The sequence below is a fragment of the Eretmochelys imbricata genome, chromosome 1 (assembly GCF_965152235.1).
Source record: "Eretmochelys imbricata isolate rEreImb1 chromosome 1, rEreImb1.hap1, whole genome shotgun sequence".
Classification (NCBI taxonomy): Eukaryota; Metazoa; Chordata; order Testudines; family Cheloniidae; genus Eretmochelys; species Eretmochelys imbricata.
Window position 1 is genome coordinate 238,655,204 of NC_135572.1, and position 24,213 is coordinate 238,679,416.

General features: G+C 37.8%; 1 protein-coding gene across 5 annotated transcripts in view; it reads left to right on the plus strand.

Moving 5' to 3' along the window:
* The window catches only part of INTS13 (integrator complex subunit 13), a 31,805-nt gene extending 15,256 nt beyond the window's left edge, over positions 1–16,549 (plus strand). For 4 of the 5 annotated variants that reach the window (XM_077826208.1, XM_077826191.1, XM_077826200.1 and 1 more), the window contains 11 exons: positions 985–1,113; positions 2,867–2,951; positions 4,882–4,971; positions 5,622–5,711; positions 7,309–7,487; positions 8,363–8,533; positions 8,947–9,101; positions 10,262–10,492; positions 11,823–11,962; positions 14,157–14,292; positions 15,222–16,549. In XM_077826208.1, the coding sequence (XP_077682334.1) occupies positions 985–1,113; positions 2,867–2,951; positions 4,882–4,971; positions 5,622–5,711; positions 7,309–7,487; positions 8,363–8,533; positions 8,947–9,101; positions 10,262–10,492; positions 11,823–11,962; positions 14,157–14,292; positions 15,222–15,261 (1,446 nt within the window). In that variant the 3' untranslated portion in view covers positions 15,262–16,549. Of the gene's footprint in view, positions 1–984; positions 1,114–2,866; positions 2,952–4,881; positions 4,972–5,621; positions 5,712–7,308; positions 7,488–8,362; positions 8,534–8,946; positions 9,102–10,261; positions 10,493–11,822; positions 11,963–13,761; positions 14,136–14,156; positions 14,293–15,221 lie in introns of those variants that run through there. The other variant, XM_077826183.1, reaches the window with a different exon arrangement.
* Positions 16,550–24,213: the final 7,664 nt, after the last annotated feature.

Here is a 24,213-nt window from a genome sequence, read left to right on the forward strand (position 1 = left end):
TGTATGCACCTGGTGTAGCTTCATTGAGTTTATCCGAGCACTTTGGCTCAACACCGGTAAAGGCTTTTTTTTTCTTTTTTTTGTTTTTAAAGAGAGCTTTCTAGTTTGACAGCGTCCTTTTAAAATGGCCAGACTAAGGTGAAACTATTGGGTTAATTGAAAGTGTGGGGGGGAAAAAAAAATCTGGAGTTAGTTTTTAAACTGTCACTCTGAACATGAAATAAATCCAATTCTATATCTCATTGTAGGAGTAAAAATAAAGATAATACCTTTCCTCCCACAGAACCTTCAAATGCTTTATAAACTTCACAGAAGCCTTGTATAGAGTATTACATTTTTATGCAATGGGTGTGAGAAGCAGAGAGTACTCTTACTACTTCACCATATTCTGAGGTTTCCCTCTATAACACAGTCCCCTGGCCAAGGAAAATTAGACAGGACTTCCTTGCAGCTCATTATATCAACGCAGGATTATAGCACTTACCTCTTTAGAATGTTATACAAGTGTATATGAAGCACACACGAGGTAGATGGATAAAAGACTACTGTCCCCACTTTACAGATTGGGAAATGGAGACAGACCTACCTTGGGCCCTATGACAGATCAGTGACAGAGTTGAGATTAGGACCAAGGAGTTCTTCGATTCCAGTCTCGTGGATTGAGGTGGCCTCTTGTTGGCAGAAAGGGTCACAGTTTAACAACTCTCTGGTGTTCAGCGTTTTTGACGAAGTTATGATGACTGACTGAACCAAAGTCTTTTATGTAACATCACTGCATCCAAGATGACTTTAAACTATGTTTATATCCTCTTTCTTTCTAAGGAACCATACATCACATTTTCTGTTGAACTTGGTGATGCAAGTCTTCTTAAGCTTAAAATGTTGATAGTTTGTATATTTGTGTGGTATCAGAAAACACCGATAAGGTACATTCTATGTCTTTTTTATATTTTAATTATTATTATTATTATTTTATTTTTAAAGCTTTCTCCAGTCTTAACCAGCGAAGTGCATAGTGTCCGTGCTGGACGGCATCTGGCTACAAAACTGAACGTTTTAGTACAGCAGCACTTCGATCTGGCTTCAACCACAATAACCAATATCCCTATGAAGGTAAGATTGTATCTATAGCTTTGATAAGTAGCTGCATCACTTGCTTTAAATTGTTTTGAAATTTTAATATTTATTTTAATTGAATTTTTACATTGTTTTTCTCTCCATATCATATTTTCTGTTTTTTATTAGCCCACATTCAATGTCTGTGACCAGGTTAGTACATTTTAAGAAGGGAAAAAAAGGAAGGATCACAGAACAAAATGCTGTATTGCTATGTCAGCAATTCGATTTGACAGTACAAGTGTTATTTCAGTCCACTTCATATTATTTTATATAAATATAATCTTGTTTACTTCAAATTACTTTGTCTGTGATTCTTTTGTCTCTTACAATTGTGTTCATTAGATATTCTTGACCTTTGTGCATTTTAGTGGCTTAGTGAGTCTTTTTTCCTCTGTGTCATTTTCATGCCCACCCAACATAAAGGTGTTTGTAACTAATAGTTTCTGACCAAAGGATAATGGTTTTTCAGCTGATGTGGAGCTGTTTAACAAGAGGGGAAGGGGGAAATTACTTTTGCCTCTAGTAATGGAAGATATTAAATGACTTTTTTTTCCCCATAGAAGCTACGTATATCCCTACTTCTCATTTATTTTTCTTTTTTAATTAATGTTCATTGCCACTGGGATGACAATTAATGTAACTAAAAATTCTGATTGGCTTTTAGTAGGTAGGAGCCCCCCCAGCTTCAATTACATTTTACTGTCAGACCAAGAGCACCAGTATTGCAAGAGAGGGAAGTTTATTAGCAAAACTAAAGAATGCACAAAAGGAAAAATAAGTAATTATTACCCAGTGCCCACTTCTTTAAAATGAATAAATGATAGTAGTGTATGGATTGTGTGTGCTAAAGTATCAGTTGACTTACTTTAGTTTGTTTTTACAACTTTCAGCTTTAACATGGATCATAGTATTATATATATAATATATATATATATATATATATATATAAAAAAATAAATACATTTTTTTTCTTTTAGTTTCACAAATACCTTATTTGTAACTTACTGCCCTGTGTGCTGCTGGTATGCCTCTTCCTCCTACCTTTGTCTTTTTTAGGAATAGAATATGTTGGGTTCCCCGTGTACTATTTACTCAAAATAAATTCCCCAAGATTACTGTTCTGTTTTTGCTAATTTACTGTATATGGTGTTTGCTAATGCAGCTGTTTAAAGATGCTGTGTCCTCCTTTTAACAAACATCCAGCCTTTAACTTTATGCCTGCAGTTAGAACTATTAAATAGCTTCTAGTTCTTAACCGCAGGAACATGATAAACTGCTACTGTAAGTGGTTTCTTTCGTTAGTACAGGGTAAAAAGAAATTCTTCGAAGATTTAAAAAAAAAAGTGACTCTGCAAACAGATTCTAGTAGTTAGAATTACTGGGTGCTGGTTAGGAAATTACAAGTTTCCCAATCTGTTTCTTGTGCTTTATATAGAGAAGAAGAGGAAGGAAAAAAACGAGAATTTCTGTCAGTGTTATTTATCTGTTTGTTATGCATTGTGCACATTTATGGCATTTATATAAATAGGAATATCATAGATTTAAAGAAAAAGCAGGCTATTGCATCTTTAAATAGATCAGAAAGCAAACAGTTTCCTCAACGTTGCAACCCCTTATTGTCTGATTCACTTAGAATTTTATTTTCTTCTGGTAAAATGGAGACTATCATTCTCCATTTATAAAAACAACAAACAATCTTTTTTAAAAAATAAACCAGATTCTCTTTGAATTTCCTTTTTATTTAAAGGAAGAACAACATGCTAACACATCTGCCAATTATGATGTGGAGCTTCTTCATCACAAAGATGCACATGTAGACTTTCTAAAAAGTGGTAAGTGGGGAAAAAGAATGTAAAAAGTGAGTGGTGGAATAATCTAAGAATTAAAAATGTCTAATAGAACGCTTTTATAAAAACTGTTTTAAGATCGTTCAAAAACTCAAGATCTGGGCTTTAAATGGATGCAAACTTTAAGCTTCTTCAGCAAGGACAAGATTTAACTAATTATAGCAGATTTTTTTTAATTGAAATTTTAAATTTTCTTTACAACAATTTGAGATGTAATGTAAAATGAATTGGTCTTGGAATATTCAATTTAACCGATTTAAAAAAAAAAAGACATAATGAAGGAAAGAATAACATGTAAACATCAAACTAGATTAGACATGCATCAGAATGTGTGTGTTTGATGGAACCAGAGGCATTTCAGTTTGTCACATGAATGTAAGCATGCCAGTTCATGAGTTAAGACACCAGATGCTTAAACAAAAGTCCAGGAGATTTTGAGCAAGAGGATCATGTGACAGGCCAAATTTTCTTTGATGTTGTAGGAAGTATTCTCCCTCCAGGTAGCTGCATGTCAGTGTCTAAATAAATATGGCAACCAATTACTTCACTCACAAACACACAGACTTGTTTCCCAAAATTTGAGACAATCAAATATGCATATGAAAGTGGCACCTTAAAGTGGCACCGTAAAGACTAACAGATTATCCTTAACGGCAATCTGCAGGGTTGACTTCAGTGTGACTGTGTGGGTAAAGACTACTTGTAGAAGCAAAGGACAGATCATGCAAGACCCATTAGTACATGTTTCTGTGATTTCATCATTAGAAAGGACTGTGTTTATCGTTTAGTCTGACCTCCTGCATAACCCAATATATACCCATTGACTCTTGCATCTAGTTCAGCATGAGTTATTGGTCTAGAGCGTAATATTTTGAAGTATATTTTGTGAGTAGTAACACCAGCGATTTGAAACTTCATGTAAAACTTATCTTTCCTTAGTGTGTGCAGATTATTGGAAGTTCAGATTAGCAAAGCACTAATTAGCAAGAATATACTGCATTGTCGTGGAAGCATTATGATATGTTTATATATTTTATTGCCTTCCTGTAATTCACTGCTTCCTGTCAGACCAGCTGTAAATAAGACAGTTGTAGGGAAGTGTTTTAGCAATATATCTTAATATACATGGCCAGAACTACATGATGAGAGGTGTTTGCATTGGACAAGAAAGGATATAGAGATTGATAACAATACCTACCATTTTTTGCAAAAGGGAAGAAAGCAATACAACTTGTCAAATGTGCTCTTGAGATATGTTTTCAGTTATGATTTTTGGGACGTGCTGTTTAAAATAGAATTTTAATTATAACTGATCAGTTCAGAACAAAGGTTCTGAAACCTAGGAGGTGCAGAATTTTTGCACAGAAGACTATTACCCATCCTTGGAGTGTATTAGACTTCTTTTTAAAATAAGCTGCTTGTCCTGTTACAACTATAAAAGTATTGTAAATATATTTTTGCTTTAAATAATAAAATGAGACTTAGAGGAACACCTTTTCAGGAGCCTCAATGTAGCCGTTATGTTGAACACGCTTACTTGAACACCTATGTATTTTGCATGTATGGTTTCTTACACCCAACTTTGTCTGTACTGCAATAACTTTGCTCACTTGAAAAAAAAAAAGTTTAAAATTGTAGCTGTTACTTCTGAAAACTTCTGGGTTTGGGGATATTTTTAACCTTATTTTGAATATTTAGTGTTTTAAAAATCATCATGTTCTCTTTCAAAATCAAATTCGGATTCCAGATAAGACATTTTGTACGTTAAACCCTCTCATTCAAGTAGGAGGGTTTGTGCAGCACCATCATATATTTTTATAAGGCTTATAGTTGCTAGATTTTTGTATTCTATAATGTAATGAACTGAAGACTGACTAACTTATTATGGAACATTTTCTCTAACTTGATGTTGCAGGTGATAATCATATAGGTGGCAATAGCAGAGAGGGTACATTTAAAGAAACTGTAACATTAAAATGGTGCACACCACGAACAAACAGTGTTGGTAGGTACTGTATTTTCTGTAAATGGTTGAGAAGCACTTTCTGTCCTGCAGTACTTTTCCTCCTCCTCTCTCACTCCTCTCCCCTCCCCTCCCCCCCCCCCCACCTCCCCGCCAACGGCATCCAAACATTAGAAATATTATTCTCTGGTGATTGCACTACTGTTCCTCTGCTTTTTGTTTCCTATACCCAGTATCTCTTGCCACAGCTCTACTTTACTGACAGCCAGCAGGCCTCCAAAGAGGCTTCAACATCTACTGCTGTGATTCGGCCACTGTATGTGTACAGTCAGTATCTTGACAGACTGAATGCTCCTGATGCTGGCTAATCACTGATTTATTTATGTAGGAGAGAAGGGAAAACAGGATTTTTCTTCCTCTACCAAGCAAACTGCTTGCTCACTGGCAAAAAGTGTTCAGTAATTTCCCCTCCATTACTTTTCTGTGGTTTGCATCACCAGTTCGTAAATGTATTCTAATTCTCTAGTGACATTGCTCTGCAGCTTTTTTCCTTCCCTTTCTCTCTCAAAGAAATTTCACAAACAAATCACTTCAACTAATTTAGGTATTTTGTAAGAGTAGCTTCAGGCCCTGTGTTTAGTGTGTGCTTTTCTATCTTTGCAACTAACCCTTTCCACATTTTTATTTTTCAGAATTGCATTATTGCACTGGAGCATACAGAATCTCACCCGTAGATGTAAATAGCCGACCTTCCTCTTGTCTTACAAACTTTCTTCTCAATGGTAAATTGTTTTCTTGGTTAAGCATTTTAAAAATTGTTAATGTTGCAAATCCCTTTTTTAAAGCATGTAGGTATATCCACATTGTACAAAATGTTAAGAAGTTAGATATTCACTTTATTCCAGATGTCATATGAACACCTAATCTGTGTAAAGGACAGTAATACAGAAGCAAGACAGTCCAACAAACATCTACATAGATATTAACTGATAACTATATTTGAAGGGAAATGGAATAAAAATTACAATTTGAGTTTAAACCTAAAAAAGGGGAGAAGAGATGGGAAAGAGAGAGGAATCCTGATTTTTTTTTCCCCCTAAATCCCAATATAGATTCTGTGTTTAGTAGTAATCATTTATTTTAATATTACCACTGTTCTTGAATTACAGTATAGCTGATTAATAATAATATGTTTGATCACAATGCTTAATAGTGTTGAGTGTTCTTTCTGAATAGAAATGTAATATCTAAGGGTTCTTCCATCAGAAAACTGGAAAATAGGTTTCCTTGCTCTTATCAGTTAAGTGGAAATTGTTCTATATTGCAAAGCATTTGCAAGTTTCTCTGAAACATGCTGCAGAGGTTCAGAATAGGAACTTCTCAGTGTATTACTCTTTCCCCCACTGTCTCTCATTCAAGAGACTATAAAAATATTTTCCCTTCTATTCACCTCTGTAAATTTGCTAACTTTCATTTTAAATTTAATCCAGTTTTGAGCTAAGGTAGCAATGATATATCCTGCCATATATCTATCTATCTATCGAGAGAGAGCGAGAGAGAGGGTAGGCAGCTGTCAGCAATCAGGACAGAATCAAGGATCGGTGACTACTGTCTTTACCACCCACAGTTGATCCAATTAGGTGATCATGTGACCTCCTACATTTATTTTCATATACTAAGAGGGCATTGTACCTGCTTGAAACTGACACACTAATTAGTATTGAGGTCAGCCAAGGATTTGGTTAGTCAGTTTATCATTCAACTGCTACCATAACCTTCACCCTCAAAAGAATATATTTAGTAGAGTTTTCTTGTGCATACTCTTAATTTCAAGAAAATAAGACATTTTTGACTTTTGTGAACATGAAATAGTGTCCCTTGAAACAAAGAAATTTAAGATACATTAGTACTCAAATATTTTTCACAAGATAGTTTTTTAAACTGTATATTTACCATGTCCTTAGTCTTCAATGAGAACAAGTTATGTGTTTGGGTCACTATATGGTTAGCATTGTAAACTATTGAAAATAATGAGCTGACCAAATAGAGTATAGCATTTCCATTACTTTTACAGACATTTATCTTCATAAGGATAATATTTTCTGAATGATCAAAAGGTAACGAATAAAGTACGTAGTTTGAACCCTTTCTATATGATGCAAGAAGAGTGCTATGTTCCATAATAGCCTATCTAAAGGCAGGAATTAAAGTTCCATAGGAAACAATTGTAGGTCACTAATTTGAGTTTAGTAAGAGACCTACATTAGCTTAACACCACTGGGGTTGGGTGGCTGGGTGGTTAAATATAAACCTGTAGAATATCTTTAAATGTAAATTGCTGTACTCAGTAGCTAATCAAACTGATCTCAATTTTAATAGGTCGTTCTGTTTTGTTGGAACAACCACGCAAGTCTGGTTCTAAAGTAATTAGCCACATGCTTAGTAGCCATGGAGGAGAAATTTTTCTGCATGTTTTGAGCAGTTCTCGATCAATTCTAGAAGATCCCCCTTCAATTAGTGAAGGATGTGGTGGAAGAGTCACAGACTATAGGATTACAGTAAGATACTACTATTTTATGTTTTTAGTCTTACTCAACAATTCATCAGAATTCAGGGGTGAGGAGTGAGGGTGGGTTGAAACAGACATTCTGTACTGTAAGAAATTGTAGGTCGTTTATTTAAAAAAAAAAATTTTTTTTAAATGGCACACTTGGATCAACTATTTCTTCGTTCTATTATTGATAGTCAGCATTTATTGACACACACACAACCACTTTATAAAAACCTTCTGTCTCTATCCCACATCTGTGCTTGCATGCTGTAAGCAATATGAAATTTCTAAAATACTCTCATTGGTTACTCTTTTTAAACACTGTTTATCTCAACAAAGGTTTGAAGTGGACTGGATCCAGATAGCCCTGCACCCAGCCCTCTATAAGAAGGATAATTGTCATAATGAGGGTCTTTGAGAATAGCTGGACTGAACAGATAAAAAAGAGCTGGCTGGATCTTATAGACTCAGGTGTGGAGGGGGCACTCTAAAGAAACCCGTTTTACTCTTTTTAATTTGATATCCTCTGCATTCGGTGCCCATTAGCAAAAAGTGGCCTGTAAACAAACAGAATAAAACTTTAACATATGTAATTCCTTATTATCATTCCAAAGCAGAGCATTTGTTGCCACATTCTACAATTTTTTTTGAAGTTAAGCTTTCATGAAGTTAAGATTTGACAAACCTCTTCCTTAAATGCTTTCTATATGAATTCAAAGTAGAATTGCTCATAAGAATATTGAACACAGAGGTATAGTTTTTAGGGCTACATTCCTTTTCCTTTCTGTATTATTCATAAGGGAGGCAATGATGTTTAACCCATTCAATGAAAGTTACTTTGTTAGAGAAGTTCCTAATTTTATCTTGTTTGGTTATCATTAGGATTTTGGTGAATTTATGAGGGAAAACAGATTAACTCCTTTTCTAGACCCCAGATATAAGATCGATGGAAGTCTTGAGATTCCTTTGGAACGAGCAAAAGATCAGTTAGAGAAACATACTCGTTACTGGCCTATGATTATTTCGCAAACCACCATCTTCAACATGCAAGCTGTAAGTGACCATGGATTTGTAACTTTCCTTTTCTGTTCTGGAGTATGTTTTAAAACTGTACTTGGGGGAAGAGTTAATAACAGTAACAACTGAATAGCTAATAGCACGCTATAGAAAAATCAACCAAAACAAAATCAGTTAGAATAAGGTTTTGGCTTTCACTTTTGATTAAGTACTTTGTGTATATTTTACAACTATAACTCTGAACCCAAATGTCTCCCATTACATGGAATTGAGTTGGATGCAGAGCTGTTGGGTTAAGAGGAAGGCTTCATGTAGTAATGCATGCTGGGGACACTTCCGAATGTAGGTTAAAGGATTTTTATTTTTTAATGTCAACCTCAGATATGCTTCTAAATCCCCCCCCCCCCCAACTAAATGCAGGTTTTGTTCTGTTTTGTTTTGTCCTGAAGGTAGTGCCGTTAGCCAGTGTTATTGTGAAAGAAGCTCTCTCAGATGAGGATGTGCTGAATTGTCAGAAAACAATATACAACTTAGTAGATATGGAGAGGAAAAATGATCCACTGCCAATTTCAACAGTTGGTACCAGGGGAAAGGGTCCAAAAAGGTTTAACATTTATTAATTTTGTTGTACTTTTGCAAAAAATATATCCCATCTGCATACATTCCCGATGAACCTTGTGTTTTAAGTTGGACAATCAAAGGTAATTTAGAGTCCACTAACCTACCTACATGAGCAAAATAAATGTTGTATATCTTTTGGCTGCATAATTTAGGGCTGTAGTGCTATTCCCCTAGTTTCATGTTAAAGAAAACTCAGTTGTAACTGCAAATAACAGATTCAATCACCTCTTATATTTAAGACCCTTTCTAGAGGGGGAAAAAAAAATCACACAGAAAACACCATCTTGAGCCTCGCGTAGGGTAGAACAGAGGAAATGGAGGCACCACTGGACACATGGAAACCAGACCCTTCCAAAGCTATTGTATATTTAAAATATTTTTAATACTTGATTATCTTAAAAGTAGTCATTGTATTGTTGAAACATTTGATATAAAAGATGAAACTTCCCTTACAACAAATTTGGAAGTCTGTGATATCCCATCCATTGGAATAATGATCTGCATTTCTTGTACATCAATCTAATCCTAGGAGGATGGTTACCTGAGTATGGGGGGAAAAAAGTCAGCTACAAAAGCTACTTGAACTATTTAGTTCTGTAGTGTTATGTTATGATGATTCTCTATTATTTGTCTTTAATTTTTGTCTAAGAGAAAAACATTAAAATTAATTTGAATCTGGCAATGAACAGATGGATTTCTACTTGTCTCAGCATTGAAAAAGAGGGTTTCTTCTTGTCTCTTGAGTTGGTTGGCTCAAGTGACTTTAATAGGTTTTGGCAATGTCTCCACAATAGCTTTGACCCAGGGAAATTAATGATTATGACTCAAGAGGAGATTTGGGTATTAGATTTAATTGGAAATTCAGGTTTGTTGGAAGCAACCGAGCATGTCCATGTACAATGCGGCTCTGATGCTTCCAAGAAGGAAACAATACAATGTGATCAGAACTCCACTAAAAGGGAGTTAGAGAAAACCTACTTTTACTGAGACATTTTAAAAAAACTTGGGCTCAATCTACTAGACAGCAACCATTTGAACTTTGATTATTTAATATATAAATGGCTCTTACAATCTGGAGGGCGGGGGAGAGAGAGTGTGTTTGTGTATAAATATGTGAAGATTTTATTTTGTGCCTGTGGATAGAGATGAACAATACCGGATTATGTGGAATGAATTGGAGACCCTTGTTAGAGCGCATATAAATAACTCTGATAAACACCAGCGAGTCTTGGAGTGTCTACTGGCTTGCAGGAGCAAACCTCCTGAAGAAGAAGAGCGCAAGAAACGAGGGAGGAAGAGAGAAGAAAAAGAAGACAAGTCAGAGAAATCAGGAAAAGATTATGAACTGGAAAAACCCTGGCAGGAATCAGAGAGGTGAATTTTTTGAATTAATATATGCTTTCACGGACTAGTATGTAATATACAGCACAGTCTAGCGCTAGAATTTTTAAAATGTTAAGTGATTTAATTAACATAATTTTAGCTTGTTTATAAAAGGCACACATGTAAGCAGTTACAGATAAACTCTTAAGTATCGAAACCCCAATTATCTGATGTTAAGATAAGTTTCCCAAATATGACATTTAGTTTCATGCTTATATTAAGGGTACACTTATAAATAGTTTAGAATGGGGATAATAAAAGAGAGAGAGGTTTTTTAATAAATGTTTAATCAATTGTTATAATCGCCAAAATAACAGTAAGTTGCTTAACTGTGACTTCACCATCTATAGCACCTTCTACTGTTTTAGATATATACCCATCCGTAACATAGTACATCTCTTAATAACTTTGTGTAAACAAACCCTAAAATGAAGTGTGACTGAAAACCATAGACAAATGAATTTTATGTATCCTGAACTCTGGCTGATCGACTGTTTAGGTGTCCTTATCGACATTTAGATGCTCCAGGTTTCTCTGCACTGAGTTTTGTGTAGATGAGCGTCAAGGTTTATTGACTATGGACCTGCTTTCTATCCCTTAAGAAACAAAAAGTTGTCCTGTTAGCTGATATGACATATATGATCATGAAGGATCAGTTAATCAGTCTAGTCATGAATTTCTTAGTATCTTTTTCTTTCCTCTCATTCAAACTTCTCTTCTAAAGAAATCATAAAGTTGAAACTCCTAAAAAATGGTTAATCAGCTCTAAGCTCAACTTGTATATGCTGTTCTATATGCGTGCATGGCCACTAGGAGAAGATGGATGTTTTGGCCTGCAGTGTTGTGAGCGTGCTGATGATACTTGGATCTACCTGTGCCTGTGGTCAAGTCCAATACTATGATTTCCTCTCTTTCCTAGTGTGAGACAAAGGTAGGGATGCAGATGACAGCAAACTGGTTCAGGCTCAAACCAGGAGTCGTCAGTAGATTTGGGTTGTCCAAATGGTTTGCAACAATTGCACTTTTAAATCTCTAGCACAACCAATTATCACAATAATGAGTGCAATATAAATATTGGTTACAAATTGAAATGAGATTGAGTTTCAGGTCATTCTCACTTCCTTTTGGTCTGCATCCAAGAAAATACTTAGCCAATGGCTTTTCTGGTTATTTTCATCAATCTTATGACTCACAAAAAAAAGCAATTGTTATACTAGGACAGATGTTATATGAATAAACTTGAAGAGTGCTGTAAATGAGAAGTTTGTTGTTGATGCTCTCTGATGTCTCACCTTCCCGCCCCCGCCCACCCCCCTTTAAGATTAAAAGGTGTATTGGATCGTGAAAAAGAGGAACTGGCAGAAGCTGAAGTTATAAAAGATTCTCCTGATTCTCCCGAACCACCCAACAAAAAGCCTCTTATTACAATAGATGAAATACCTCCAGTGGAAAAAACAAAAGGTAAGTAAAAAAGATTGCAACAGATTTTGAAAAATAGTAAGTCAGGTAAAATTGGTGTGAATTGCAAGATATCCTATATGGTTGTCACAGCATTTCCTATTTGCTTGAATAAGATAAAGGTGTATCTCTTGAATATCCTGTATGTAGATTTAATCATTCAGTGCTAATGAGAGTCATGGCTAAGTCTTTATACACAAAGTGGGTGAAGAGAGGGAGTCAAGCAGAATCTTACTCTGAGCTGAACAGTTATAGTCCAGGTGGAGGGATGAAAAACAAGCTGTGAGGTTGAAGGATTCAGGGGAATGATACATAAAGATACAAAGCCTCTATGTTCCTGATTTGAGTTCCATCTGATTGATTGCTGTTCCTCAAGGGCCAGATTGTGATAGTTTTAAATTTTGGTTACTACCTTACATTGTATGCGATCCCATGGATTTCTGTGGAATTACATCTGGAGTAAGGAGCTTCTCAATATGCCCAAAGATCACAGCCTCGTCCTAATCTAGGTAGTACGTTTATTGAGTTCAAAATTCATTTCCTTGTATAGAGATGTCACTAATGTAGAATAAAGAGCCATGAGGGTAACACAAAGGAGAGCAGAAGAGTTACTAGTAAATGAAAAATATATATTTATTTTGGGGTAGTGTGTCTTTATAGAAAAGAACCCTCACCAAGTAAAGTGCTAAATAAGGCATAGTGGTGAATACCAAGCACCATACACGTATAGGGGAAAGAAGGCCACAAAAAACAAGTTACAGGCAGAATGAATGAGCCGTAGCAGGGAACATCAAATGGTTTTATTCTAGAGTGAGGAGTCAACTGCACAAGAGTTGAGTCTTGGAGAGATTTGAAGAGTTAATTTTAGTTTAATTAGAAAATTCTGAATTCTGAGAGATGTCTTCTGATTTTTGTGCGTGTATAATCTATTGATCAGTGGTTTTCAACATATATGTCTAAGGGGTCTGCAAAAGATTACTATGAAAATACAGTTTCAGATCCCAGAAAGGGCATTGTTTTTCTGATCAATCAAAAGTATTTGAATACCCCCACCTACACGTCAAAACCCAGAAGTATTGTTACCACCATAGTTACCACAGTTTAGTGCCCTTTTTCACATTGCATCAAATGCCATGCTGAGCATGTGCAACATTTACAAAACGTCAGTTTTCAGGCCAAGACTTCTATGGCAGGGGTTTGAAGACCACTGGTTGAATTTCCAAAAGGGTCCACACTTTCATTTGAAATTTTTTAGGGGTCCACAAATGAAAAAAAAGGTTGAAAATCACTGTATTAGATAATTGACATACTATATAAAATGGAATATTTTGGTGTGGTCTGAAGGTTTTAGTGATAGCTGCATTATGCAGACCTGGAGCTAGAGTACTGTCTGGAGCAGTCTGCAAAAGGTAAAGAGTGGGATGGGGTAGCTCACAGACTGAGATTCCCCTCCTCCAATAAAACAAATGCTGATGGAAAGCTCAGAGGTCTCCGTTGCTGCCCACTGTCCTTGGTAGTTCTGGGTGGGGAATTTTTTTTGGTCTAGTGGGCCACCATTCTTGCTGGCTGAACAGCTGTATTTCAGAGCTGTCACCAGTGGCTGGTGTTGAAAGGACATTGACCACTTGACACTCTCTCTGTCAATCAGCGGGAGAGACCAGTCTCTAGTCTGGGATATCAAGGAGCAGAACTGCCTCCTTTGATGGCCCAACTACCATATATTGCAGTAGAGCAGTCACAGCTTCAGTTCTGTCTTTGGGACAAGATTTGATTGATTTAGAGCAATTCCTTGTCTGCTGCAGGTTATGAATGGGATGTGGTCTGTCTCCCTTGGATCCATTTACCGCTATGCATAGGCACAAAGCCTGGCTCAGCTTCATGCCCACAGAACAGTGGAATCCATTTTGGTCAAATGTACTGAAACCATAAAATAAACCATACAGAACTAACATAATGTGAGGAAAAGTAACCTCATAACCTCATACCGTCTAAATCTCCCACCTGTTTGTAGCTGTCATGTTCATCTAACCTACACTGTAAGTTTCTTGGGGTAGGGACCATGTCTTACCTTGATCTTTAATGTGCTGTGGTGGTGCTATATAAATAGTATAATTTGTTTGGTAAACTTATATTGAATTTAGTATTTAAGAATTCATTAATCAAATCCCCTTGATTCTATTTTCAAATCTAATCCTAGGGCCAATGTCCTTGCTGTCTTTGTGGAGCAATAGGATTAATACAGCCAATTCTAGGAAACACCAAGAATTTATTGGTCGTCTGAACTCTGTCAACAATAAAGTTGAGCTGTATCAACATCTTAAAGAGGAAAATGGGTTCGTATTGCTGAATACATAATATATTTTATAAACAGTCAATGTGCTATATTCAGGAACAAATTAGTCATCGTAGTAATTTATTAAGAGGATTCCTTACCTCTTGCATTAATAAAAATTTAAATTTTTTTTATAGGAAAGCAATTTAATAATCTCAGTTTTCATCCATTTGCCCCTACTTCATTGCAGTCCTCCCCCTAACTGAGCAGGGCTGAATGCCACCTGTTGTCTTGAGGGGATTGCTTCTTACCATCTATCCTAGTGACTATCTACACAGCACAATCCTCCTTATGCTTAGAGGGGGCCAAGTAGGAGACGAGATTAAGACCCAAACTCCCCAAAACAGTATCTCCATAAAAGTAGCTAAATCAAACATGGCAGAGATAAAACCATTGCGTCTTGTACAACACATTAAAGGAATAATAACATCTCCTGCATTCCCATAAATCCAACTGCCATCAAGTAATTATTAGAATGGGAGTAGCCAACAAATTGAGCAAAAGGATAAAAATAACAGGGAAAAATGTTAAACACTGTTAAGGAGTTGACAGAAATTGGTACAGCTCTAGAGATTCAGAGAAGCAGACCCTCCACGGTCAGACACGAGTCTGTCTTTTGTCTTGCCTTTGTTGATCACTGCTGGAGTCAATAACGTAACATCAGTCTTAACTGTGATATTTATTATATGGAACTTATTGCTCATTTACCCTAGTTGTAAGTGGAAAGTTGCCTGAAAGCAAAGTTTCCTCTGGTTTAATGATTACTGCATAAAGAAATCTCTAAAAAGATAGTGTTGGGGTACTAGAAACTTATAAATAAATGTTTATATAAAACCACAGATTTGCTTTTTATTTTTAATCATTTGAGTGCACTCAAGTAAACTATATGCTCTAACTGACCAATCTTCTTGATATATTTTTATATTTCAGAATGGAAACAACAGAAAATGGAAAAGCCAGCCGGCAGTGAATGTTGGTTTTTAAGAACTATGCTTGGCCATATTTCATGAATATTTTATGCTGGATTTGATATTGGTACCATTTCAGTAAGATTGTATAGATCTGTTGCTTTGATTGGTTTTACATTTTTCTAATTTTTATCCTTTTTCTATTAAATGTAAAATTTGCATATTACATTCAGTGAAATGTGTCCAAATGGGATTTGTCTTGAAGTATCTTATAATCATATTTTAGGAGGAAAGGATGTTTCTCCTGCAACACACACAAGCAAACCTGTGAAATGATACAATCAGCTTTTTTAAGTCTATTGTTTAATATTGAAAAGCACAGTATTCATGCATTTTTAAAAACTTATTTGAGCTTTTTTCTGTTGTATTGATACATTTTAGCTCTATATGAAACTCCTCTAGAGGCCACACCCTAGGAGAAGAGAAATATAAAAATGTCTATTAAGTACAGGCTCTTAATCTGGAGTTCCTCGTTGACAGTATACAGTTCCAGATCAACAGTTGGGCAGTGGGGTGAGAAATGGTTTAAAACCTTCACTAGAGTATAAATGATTGGGGTGAGGGCATGAACTTCTTAAACAAGATTAATTATTAATTTCATCAAGAGAATGACTCAGTTTGAAAGCAAAGCTTTTCTAGTTGCTCTTTATGCCATAATTAACAAAAACCAAATCCTCGCCTTTAACTATTAACTGGCTGCCACCTTCAACTTGCCATCCCCAGGAGTGTACAGAAAGAGGCTGTGGGGTGTAAAATAAAACCCACTTCAGAGAACAGGGCCCAATCGATTATTCTTTCTGTGGCCATGCAGCAGAGTTACTCCAACCTTTGCTGAATTAACTTCCTTTTGCTTGATGGCAGCTGGTAGAAACAACTGACTTGGGTATAGTACAGTGCAAGATGCTGTACCATGCTCTTACTTTAGTAAGAAGGGTAGCTGGCGCATAGGCTTTTCTTCTAAATAATTCAGTATGTCACATAGCCAAGTTTCATTAACTGAGAAAAGTATGAAGGCCACAGATGATGATGATGGTGATGGCTGGATCAGAACACAAATATCATGTGAGTACTCCTTACTTACATTCGTAACTGCTGACCATTTAGCGGCATAGAAATAGAAATAAAATAGAGAGCTTCAAGGTGATTACATAGCAAGTATAACGTAATGTAATTACTAAGTAAATACATGGTTTATTTCTTTCTTGATATATGATGATTACTTTTAGAGTCACCTGGTGTAATTATTTAAGTAATCCATAGGATCAGTTAATAAAGAGTACTTGCATGATATTTTGTCTGTCATGTTTTACATTTATATGGAGATTGCTAAGGTTCTCAAAGCTTGGTGTCACACTGCTGCAATCCAGTGACCTTTGGGATGGGAAAGCAACCATTTCACAGCACTTCAGTTTTCCCTCCCCCAGCTGTTTGACCAAAGACGCTGGGGCAAATCTCTGCATTTGTTTAAAAAAAAAAAAAAAAAAAAAAGCTTACAGATGTTGAAAGTCCTCTCAGAGCAGACAGGACTGATTTTTTATAAGGTCTCATTTGAAAGATCTCTGCAAAGACTCCCTATTCTTGAGAGTACTATAGAATCTTTAATGGCCATAAATACTCAAGTCCTTCATTTCCACCTCTTATCTGAAAGACAGCACGTCCTGCAGCAGAGGGTCTCCTAGCATGATATTGAGGTATTGATTCAGTGCTGATGCAGAAAGAAAAGTGCCACCTCGAGCCTTGCAGTCTGATAGGACCTGATTACAAGTATCAGGTTCAGATGTGAAGACAACCTACTCTCTCAGACTTGGGTTGGGTTCTCTGATCATCTCCTGCTGCCCCTGAGGTTGGCAGCTCAGTGGCAGCTGCATGCCCTGCTCCCACTGACTGCCACCACCTCGCTGCTCTCAGTGTTGTGCAGAGTGAGTGTGCCAACAAGTCACAGCACCTCTCAATCCACAGTGCACACACAGAAGTGAGGCAGGAGCAGGGCACATGGGCCACCACATTGCCAACCCCATAGGCAGGAGACAAATTGCAGTCACAAGATGTGGGGAGCGGGAAGCTTCCATGAGGCCAAGCCTCAAGGATGAGGCCATAAAGTTAACACAAGTTTGGGGGAAGTGTTACTCATGTCTGAAAGCGACTTGACATGAGTTTGGGTTAGTTGGGTTGAAGATGGGCTTAAAATGAGGCCAGCGCAGACCTGTATTGCCATCCTCACTTCTTGCAGCACCTAAAATTTTATGTCTGTTTCTCATCTTAAAACTTACTCAGCCTGAGATCACTGCCTGATGTGAACTTCCTCTTGTCTATACTGAAGAAGATTTTAAGTCTGGAAGCTGAGCATTTAAATGTCAACATTCAGCATTAGTTGCTGTTATTTGTAAAGAAACATCAAGCAGAAGTGCTTCTCCTTTGTATCTGGGTATTTTCTACCTGTCCCATCCTAATGTTCCATAAATATTAGGCTGCACACTTAACATATTTATGTGAATATTTAATCACAGGAAGAGAAATCCTGCATGTTCTGTTAAAAACAAACATACTGCATAAACAACCCAAATAAATAGCTACATGATTCAATAAAAATACTTTGCTCTTCTGAAGTACTTTCCATACAAGATCTCAAAGCACTTTACAAACAAATGGGCCCCGTTTCTCAAGGTACTTTAGCATGTGCCTAATGTTAAGGACATGAGCAATCCTATTGAATAAATTAAGGTATTGCTACATTTCAAAGTAAGGCATGTGCTTAAATTTCCTGCTGAATTGGGGCCATAATATCATTTTAAGCTTCACAACAGTCCTGTGAGGTAAGTGAGCTTGTTACATGTATTATATGCTATATTAATTATCTTTGTTCTGCCCTTTGGACGCTTACCCAACCCCACCCTTCCCCTGCAATAGCCCCTTTGGAGCCTCATACCTCCTCTCTGGAGAGGTTTTAATAAACTTGCATGAGGTGGTCTTTTGGGTCAAGATATTCAAACATGGGCACCAAAATAAATAAATATATATATATAATAAAATAAATAAATATTCTCAAAATAAATGGCTGGATTTTTTCCTAGAGCTGAGCACTCGTCAGAGATGATGATCTGGACTTTTAACAGAAATTAAAGGTTTGGGTGACTTTCTGTCCAAACTTTCACCACATTTTAACCCATTTTAACCTTTTAATGGCTGTTCACTACATAAAAAAATAATACTGTAGTTTTAGGCACAACGCTATATTTAAGTGCCAACAGCGTGGTTGATGCTGCACAAGAAACACGTGAAGACAGTCCCCTCACCATGAGCTTACAATTTACAAATACATCTATTATACATTGCTACAGCTATTATAGTAGCACCCTCAGGCCACCATCAGGATTGTGGCCCCAGATACAGTACAAATGCGTAGGCACATAGTCCTTGCCCTGAAGCTCTTACAATCTAATTTGAAACAAGACTCCCAACGTGAGTGTACTGAACAAAAGGAGGAAAGAGGGAGAGGGATGATGATAAGATCCGGTGGCTGCATAGGTTTGATCCTGCTCCACGGAAGTCAATGGCAAAATTCCTATTCACTCTAGCAGTACGAGTTCAGGTACAGGTTGACTGCTTAAAATCATTTGACATTTTTAAATAAATCCGATGTTCCCAAATGTTGTTCTGCCTACCAATCGGAGGACCAGGTCCTCAGCTGGTGCAAACTGGCATACTTCCATTAATTTCAGTGGAACTATTCTGATTTACATCAACTGGAGACCTGGTAACCAACTGGTTGGCTTCTTGTAGGTATTTCAGCAGTTGTCCTGAGGAAGAAGCTTGTGGATAAATGCAACACTATAATCCTGAACTAATGCAATCAATTCATACAACAGATCACGTCCAGCGGAGGGCAACAAAAATGATTAGGGGACTGGAACACATGACTTATGAGGAGAGGCTGAGAGAACTGGGATTGTTTAGTCTGTGGACGGGAAGAATGAGGGGGGATTTGATAGCTGCTTTCAACTACCTGAAAGGGGGTTCCAAAGAGGATGGATCTAGACTGTTCTCAGTGGTAACTGATGACAGAACAAGGAGTAATGGTCTCAAGTTGCAGTGGGGGAGGTTTAGGTTGGATATTAGGAAAAACTTTTTCACTAGGAGGGTGGTGAAACACTGGAATGCGTTATCTAGGGAGGTGGTGGAATCTCCTTCCTTAGATATCTTTAAAGTCAGGCTTGCCAAAGCCCTGGCTGGGATGATTTAGTTGGGGATTGGTCCTGCTTTGAGCAGGGGGTTGGACTAGATGACCTCCTGAGGTCCCTTCCAACCCTGATATTCTATGATCATCCTTGATTCTAAACCAGGGTGTTGAGGCCACATTCACACTGATTCAACCGCTGTTACAGAAAAAGAACATAGCTCAGTGGCTAGGCATAGGATGATACTGTCAACAGTTTCAGTGCTTCTTGTTTACACCAGCAACTGTGGTGCTGTTCGAATAGTCTTCAATATAAATTAATGATACGTTATCATTAGCTCTGGAAGTACATTTTCCATGATGTACCCTGGTACATGCAGTCACAATGTCTAAGCAGATGAAGAAAAGGGGACATTTATAGGTAGTGCCTATTGAAAAAAGCCAATCTCACCATCAGCTATAAAGCAAGTTTTGTTACTTCTATATTAATCCACATTTTATAGCTCTATCAAGATTGTTCTTTTTATTAGCTATTTCATTGTGTTCTAAGTGCAAAATATCATTACTTTTACTTTTACAAGAGCGTAGCATTGGCAGAGAACAAATAGCTATCCTAAGAGGATTTACTTTGTAGCTGTTGGTATATTTAAAGGATAGACATATATTTTTCATAGTTATAATGCCAGTGGGTCTCATGGCCCTTTCCCATCAAAGTCTTTACTATTTTAACGTGGTGCAACATCACAGCGGAGTGCATTTCATGGATGCGCCCTTTCCCAGAGTGCTCTATAATGTGATCCTATGGCATTTCAAAAAAGCATAAAGTGGAAGGAGATGGTAATTTGAGGGAGAATTTCTACAAGTCTACAGAGGTATGTGTGAATTAGTGAACAATTTAAATATCTTGTATGTTAGATTATAACACTGTGTGGTGAACTTTCAGTTTGTTGGATATACACCTTACATATAAATTCTTTTCCTTATGTCTTCTTTGAATATGTCGTGGCACTGGAACCAAGATCTTGAGCTGGTCTGGTCCACAGTGGAGAGTGTGAGCCTGTGCAGTTTTCATTGGCATAATTGCCCCCGCGATCTTCCTTTAAAAACACTGCTTTGCTTTTATAGTTTATGAAATGGAATGTACGTGAGTTTTTTGTATTTTTTTAATACCTTTTTAAATACAGGTTTGAAAAGATTGGGATACAAACACTTAAATGTCCAGAGTCTCCCAGAGCTTCTCTTGCTTCACCCAAGTCTGAGACGAGTAATTAACAGGTAACGTTTTCAAATGCACCTAAGTCCCATTTTCAAAAATAACTTAAGCATTCAGGAGCCTTTGTTCTATTGACTTTAAGTGAGACTTAGGCTCTGGAGTCTGGATCCTCAAAGGTATTTAGGCTCCTAAATTCCAGGAGCCTAAGTACATTTGAGGATCTGGGCCAATGTCACTTAGGTGCTTTTGGAAAATTTACCCAATATCTTAGGTGTGATTACGACCTAATGGTTAGGGAAGGGGACTTGGGTTCTTTTCCTCATTCCCATCATCAGCTTGCTGTGTGAGTCTGGGGAAGTTATTTAAGCATTCTATAAAATGGGCTGATATTTCTACTCCAGTTTTTCAGAATGTTCTGCGGCTTGACACTTAAAATATATTCAGATCCTCAGATAAAAGGTATGAAGTTTTTGTTATTAATAAAGAGGGAGAAATCTTTCATAGAGAAGTAGAAATGCTATTCTGACCTGAAGAGGTCATTTAAATCAAGATATATATATTTCTCGGTGTTGTAGGGGGGTTGTAGGGGCCCTGACCCAAAAAGGAGGTGGGGGGGGTTGCAAGGCTACTGTAGGGGGCTTGCAGCACTGCCACCCTTCTGCGCTGCTGCTGGTGGCAGCGCTGCCTTTAGAGCTGGGCAGCTGGAGAGCGGCGGCTGCTGGCCGGGAGCCCACCTCTGAAGGCAGAGCCGCCGCCAGCAGCAGCGCAGAAGTAAGGGTGGCGATACCATACTTTTGCACTGCTGCCTGCAGAGCTGGGCCTTTAGTCAGCCTCTGCCACTTTCTGGCCGCCCAGCTCTGCAGGCAGCAGTGCAGAAGGAAGAGTGACGTGGTATGGTGTTGCCACCCTTACTTCGGCACTGCTGCTGTGGGGGACGCTGTCTTCAGAGTTGGGTGCCCGGCCAACAGCCACCACTCTATGGCTGCCCAGCTCTGAAGGCAGCGCAGAAGTGAGGGTGGCAATGTCACGACCCCCTCTTACAATAACTTTGTGACTGAGCCCCGCAACTCCCTTTTGGGTCAGGACCCCCAATTTGAGAAAGGCTGGTCTCCCCCATGAAATCTGTATAGTATAGGGTAAAAGCACACAGAAGATCAGATTTCACAGCAGGAGACCAGATTTCATGGTCTGTGACAAACTTTTCATGGCCGTGAATTTGGTAGGGTCCTATATATAGGCACTGTCTGAGCTGTGTCAGTACTTGCCTCTTGGCAATCCTTCCATATCAATCTGTTGCTTCAAAACAAACCACTAACCTTTTGGTTTTTTACCTAAATCTGTTTCTTTTGGCATCTTGCATTAATTGTTAGTTCCAGAATTCTGTATTGTAACATCACCTTGTAACTTTTTTAGGGTTTAATATTTTTTTCACATTTAAAACAGAATACAAAGTTAAGACGCTTATCATTTGTGCATCTTCTTCCTGAGTAATAGACAAACGTGCCTCTTTTGAGGCAGATTCTTAGTATAATCCAGATTTAGGGTAATCTCTTCTGTGAATATTGCCTTGGTCACTGCAGCTAGTAATATCTACTTTATAATGAGGTGGGAGTTGATATTTTGGAGGCTGGAAAGGTGGTAGAGACTGAGGCAGTCTTGAGGCAACAGAAGTTACATTGGGCCTGCAAGGTTGCTCTTGGGAAGAAGGTGGCACGGGGATCCATAAATGCAGCGTGGGTGGAACCTCCCGTTGAAGTACAGGCACTTTGCGGGGTTTCAGCATGTCCATTTCCAGGTCAATATAGTCAAATAAGGCTCTTCCCTGAAAAGTCATAGACCGTGATTCAAGAATCTTCTTGTGATATTTATAACAACGGTGGGCAACAATTATCAGAGCCACCATGATGGTTGCACATAAGCTAATTAGCAAGACATTTCTAATCCGAAAATTGCTCTCTTCGTTATATGTAGGGAAGGTACTGTTTAAAGTCAAGGATCCATTGAATGGCTTTGTAGTGGGCAAGCAGATTCCTCCATATGAAACCTTCTCAACTATGTCAATTTTGTATTCTGGCAACATTGCCTCAGCAAAGTGTGGGCTGACATTCCCATCAGGTACTCTTAGTTTATTCAGCACTTCCTGGATTTCATCTCTTGAGCACCAGCTCAGTGATCTGTTGGTGCTTGTACACAGAGACCTGTTGTACCATGAGATTACAGTGGACCCAGGTCTGAGGGCAGTCAGTGTGATGCTCTTGAGACTGCTGGAGTTTAAATATTTAGAAAGCTTGTCAAGGAATAAACCAACCCTTTCTCTCTGTCTCAGGAATGAGCAGTAACTATTTTTCGTTCTGATGGTATAAATATGACATGGAATGCTGGTGGGCTTCAAAAGCTCAATGATGAGAGGTTCCCAAACAGTCAGACCCCCTGAATCTGTGGCAGATAGTACAAACTCCTGAGGTGAATACTGAAAATCGGTACTGAGTGGATAGCCATACATGGCTTGGTGAGATGCATTAAACTGAAGCCAGCTTTCTGGCCCTGATGGTGAGCCATCGACTGGGTTTATTCCAAGGGTCAACTGAGTTGAGTTGCCATCTTCCTGATCATAAAATGTGTCAGCGGGTACTGAAAAATGGAACTTGCATCCAATAGTTGCTGTTATGAATTTAATGGAGTTAACAACTTTAGGGAAAGTGTTTGTTTGACCTACAAAGGATGAAGTAATGGGGAGGGAAAGTTACTAGAAACAAACAGCCTGGCTGACAGTGAATGATGATAAAGAAACCTGGTAAAACTTATGGCAACTAATCAGTCACACAGATTTTTATCTGGGGTCAGTATGTCCCTGCCCCCTCTCCAGTGCATCCCTTGACCCATCCTTTCTTGAGCACCACAAATGACACTTTCCTATGAAATAGGTAACGTCTACCACATGCAAAATGATGCTTGTACCTATGCTGAAGATAGCTTGAAGTCCCTTCAGTCACTTACCCTCTTACTGATTCATCAGGAAGCTATAGCCTTGCACTTGGGTTTCTATAATATCCATAACAACTACCTTCCCCTTAACTAGGAGGGTCACGTAATCTTGGATGGCAAGGTATGATTCAACCTCCAGTGTCTTCTTAGATGAAGAATGGCTCACGTTCATTAAAGCAATAGCAATTTCTGAAAGATCTGGGCATCACAGACAGCCTTCATTAAAGTTTCGTATTCTGTGACAGTTGTACCCAAAATCCAAATCCCAGACTTGAATTACTTTTCATTGCTTTGAGTCTCCTCTAATTGCTTCTGATTGGTTTCAAGTTTGACGGGTTTTTTTGTCTACATTCTTTGTTTCCTTTACACTAATGACAGTAGTTCCTCAGACCATTTCAAAGGGAAAAAAGCTATTTCACTTATTTTATCTGCATTACATTGGATAGCTATCCGGGCTTTTAGAATGCCTGGCAACCACCTTGCAGGGCCTTTTGAACTTCCATTCTGGGAATGGTGGGTACAAATGGGAGAAGGGAAGAGGAGGTGGAAAACAGTGTAACACTCCAAGAGGTCAGGGAAGGA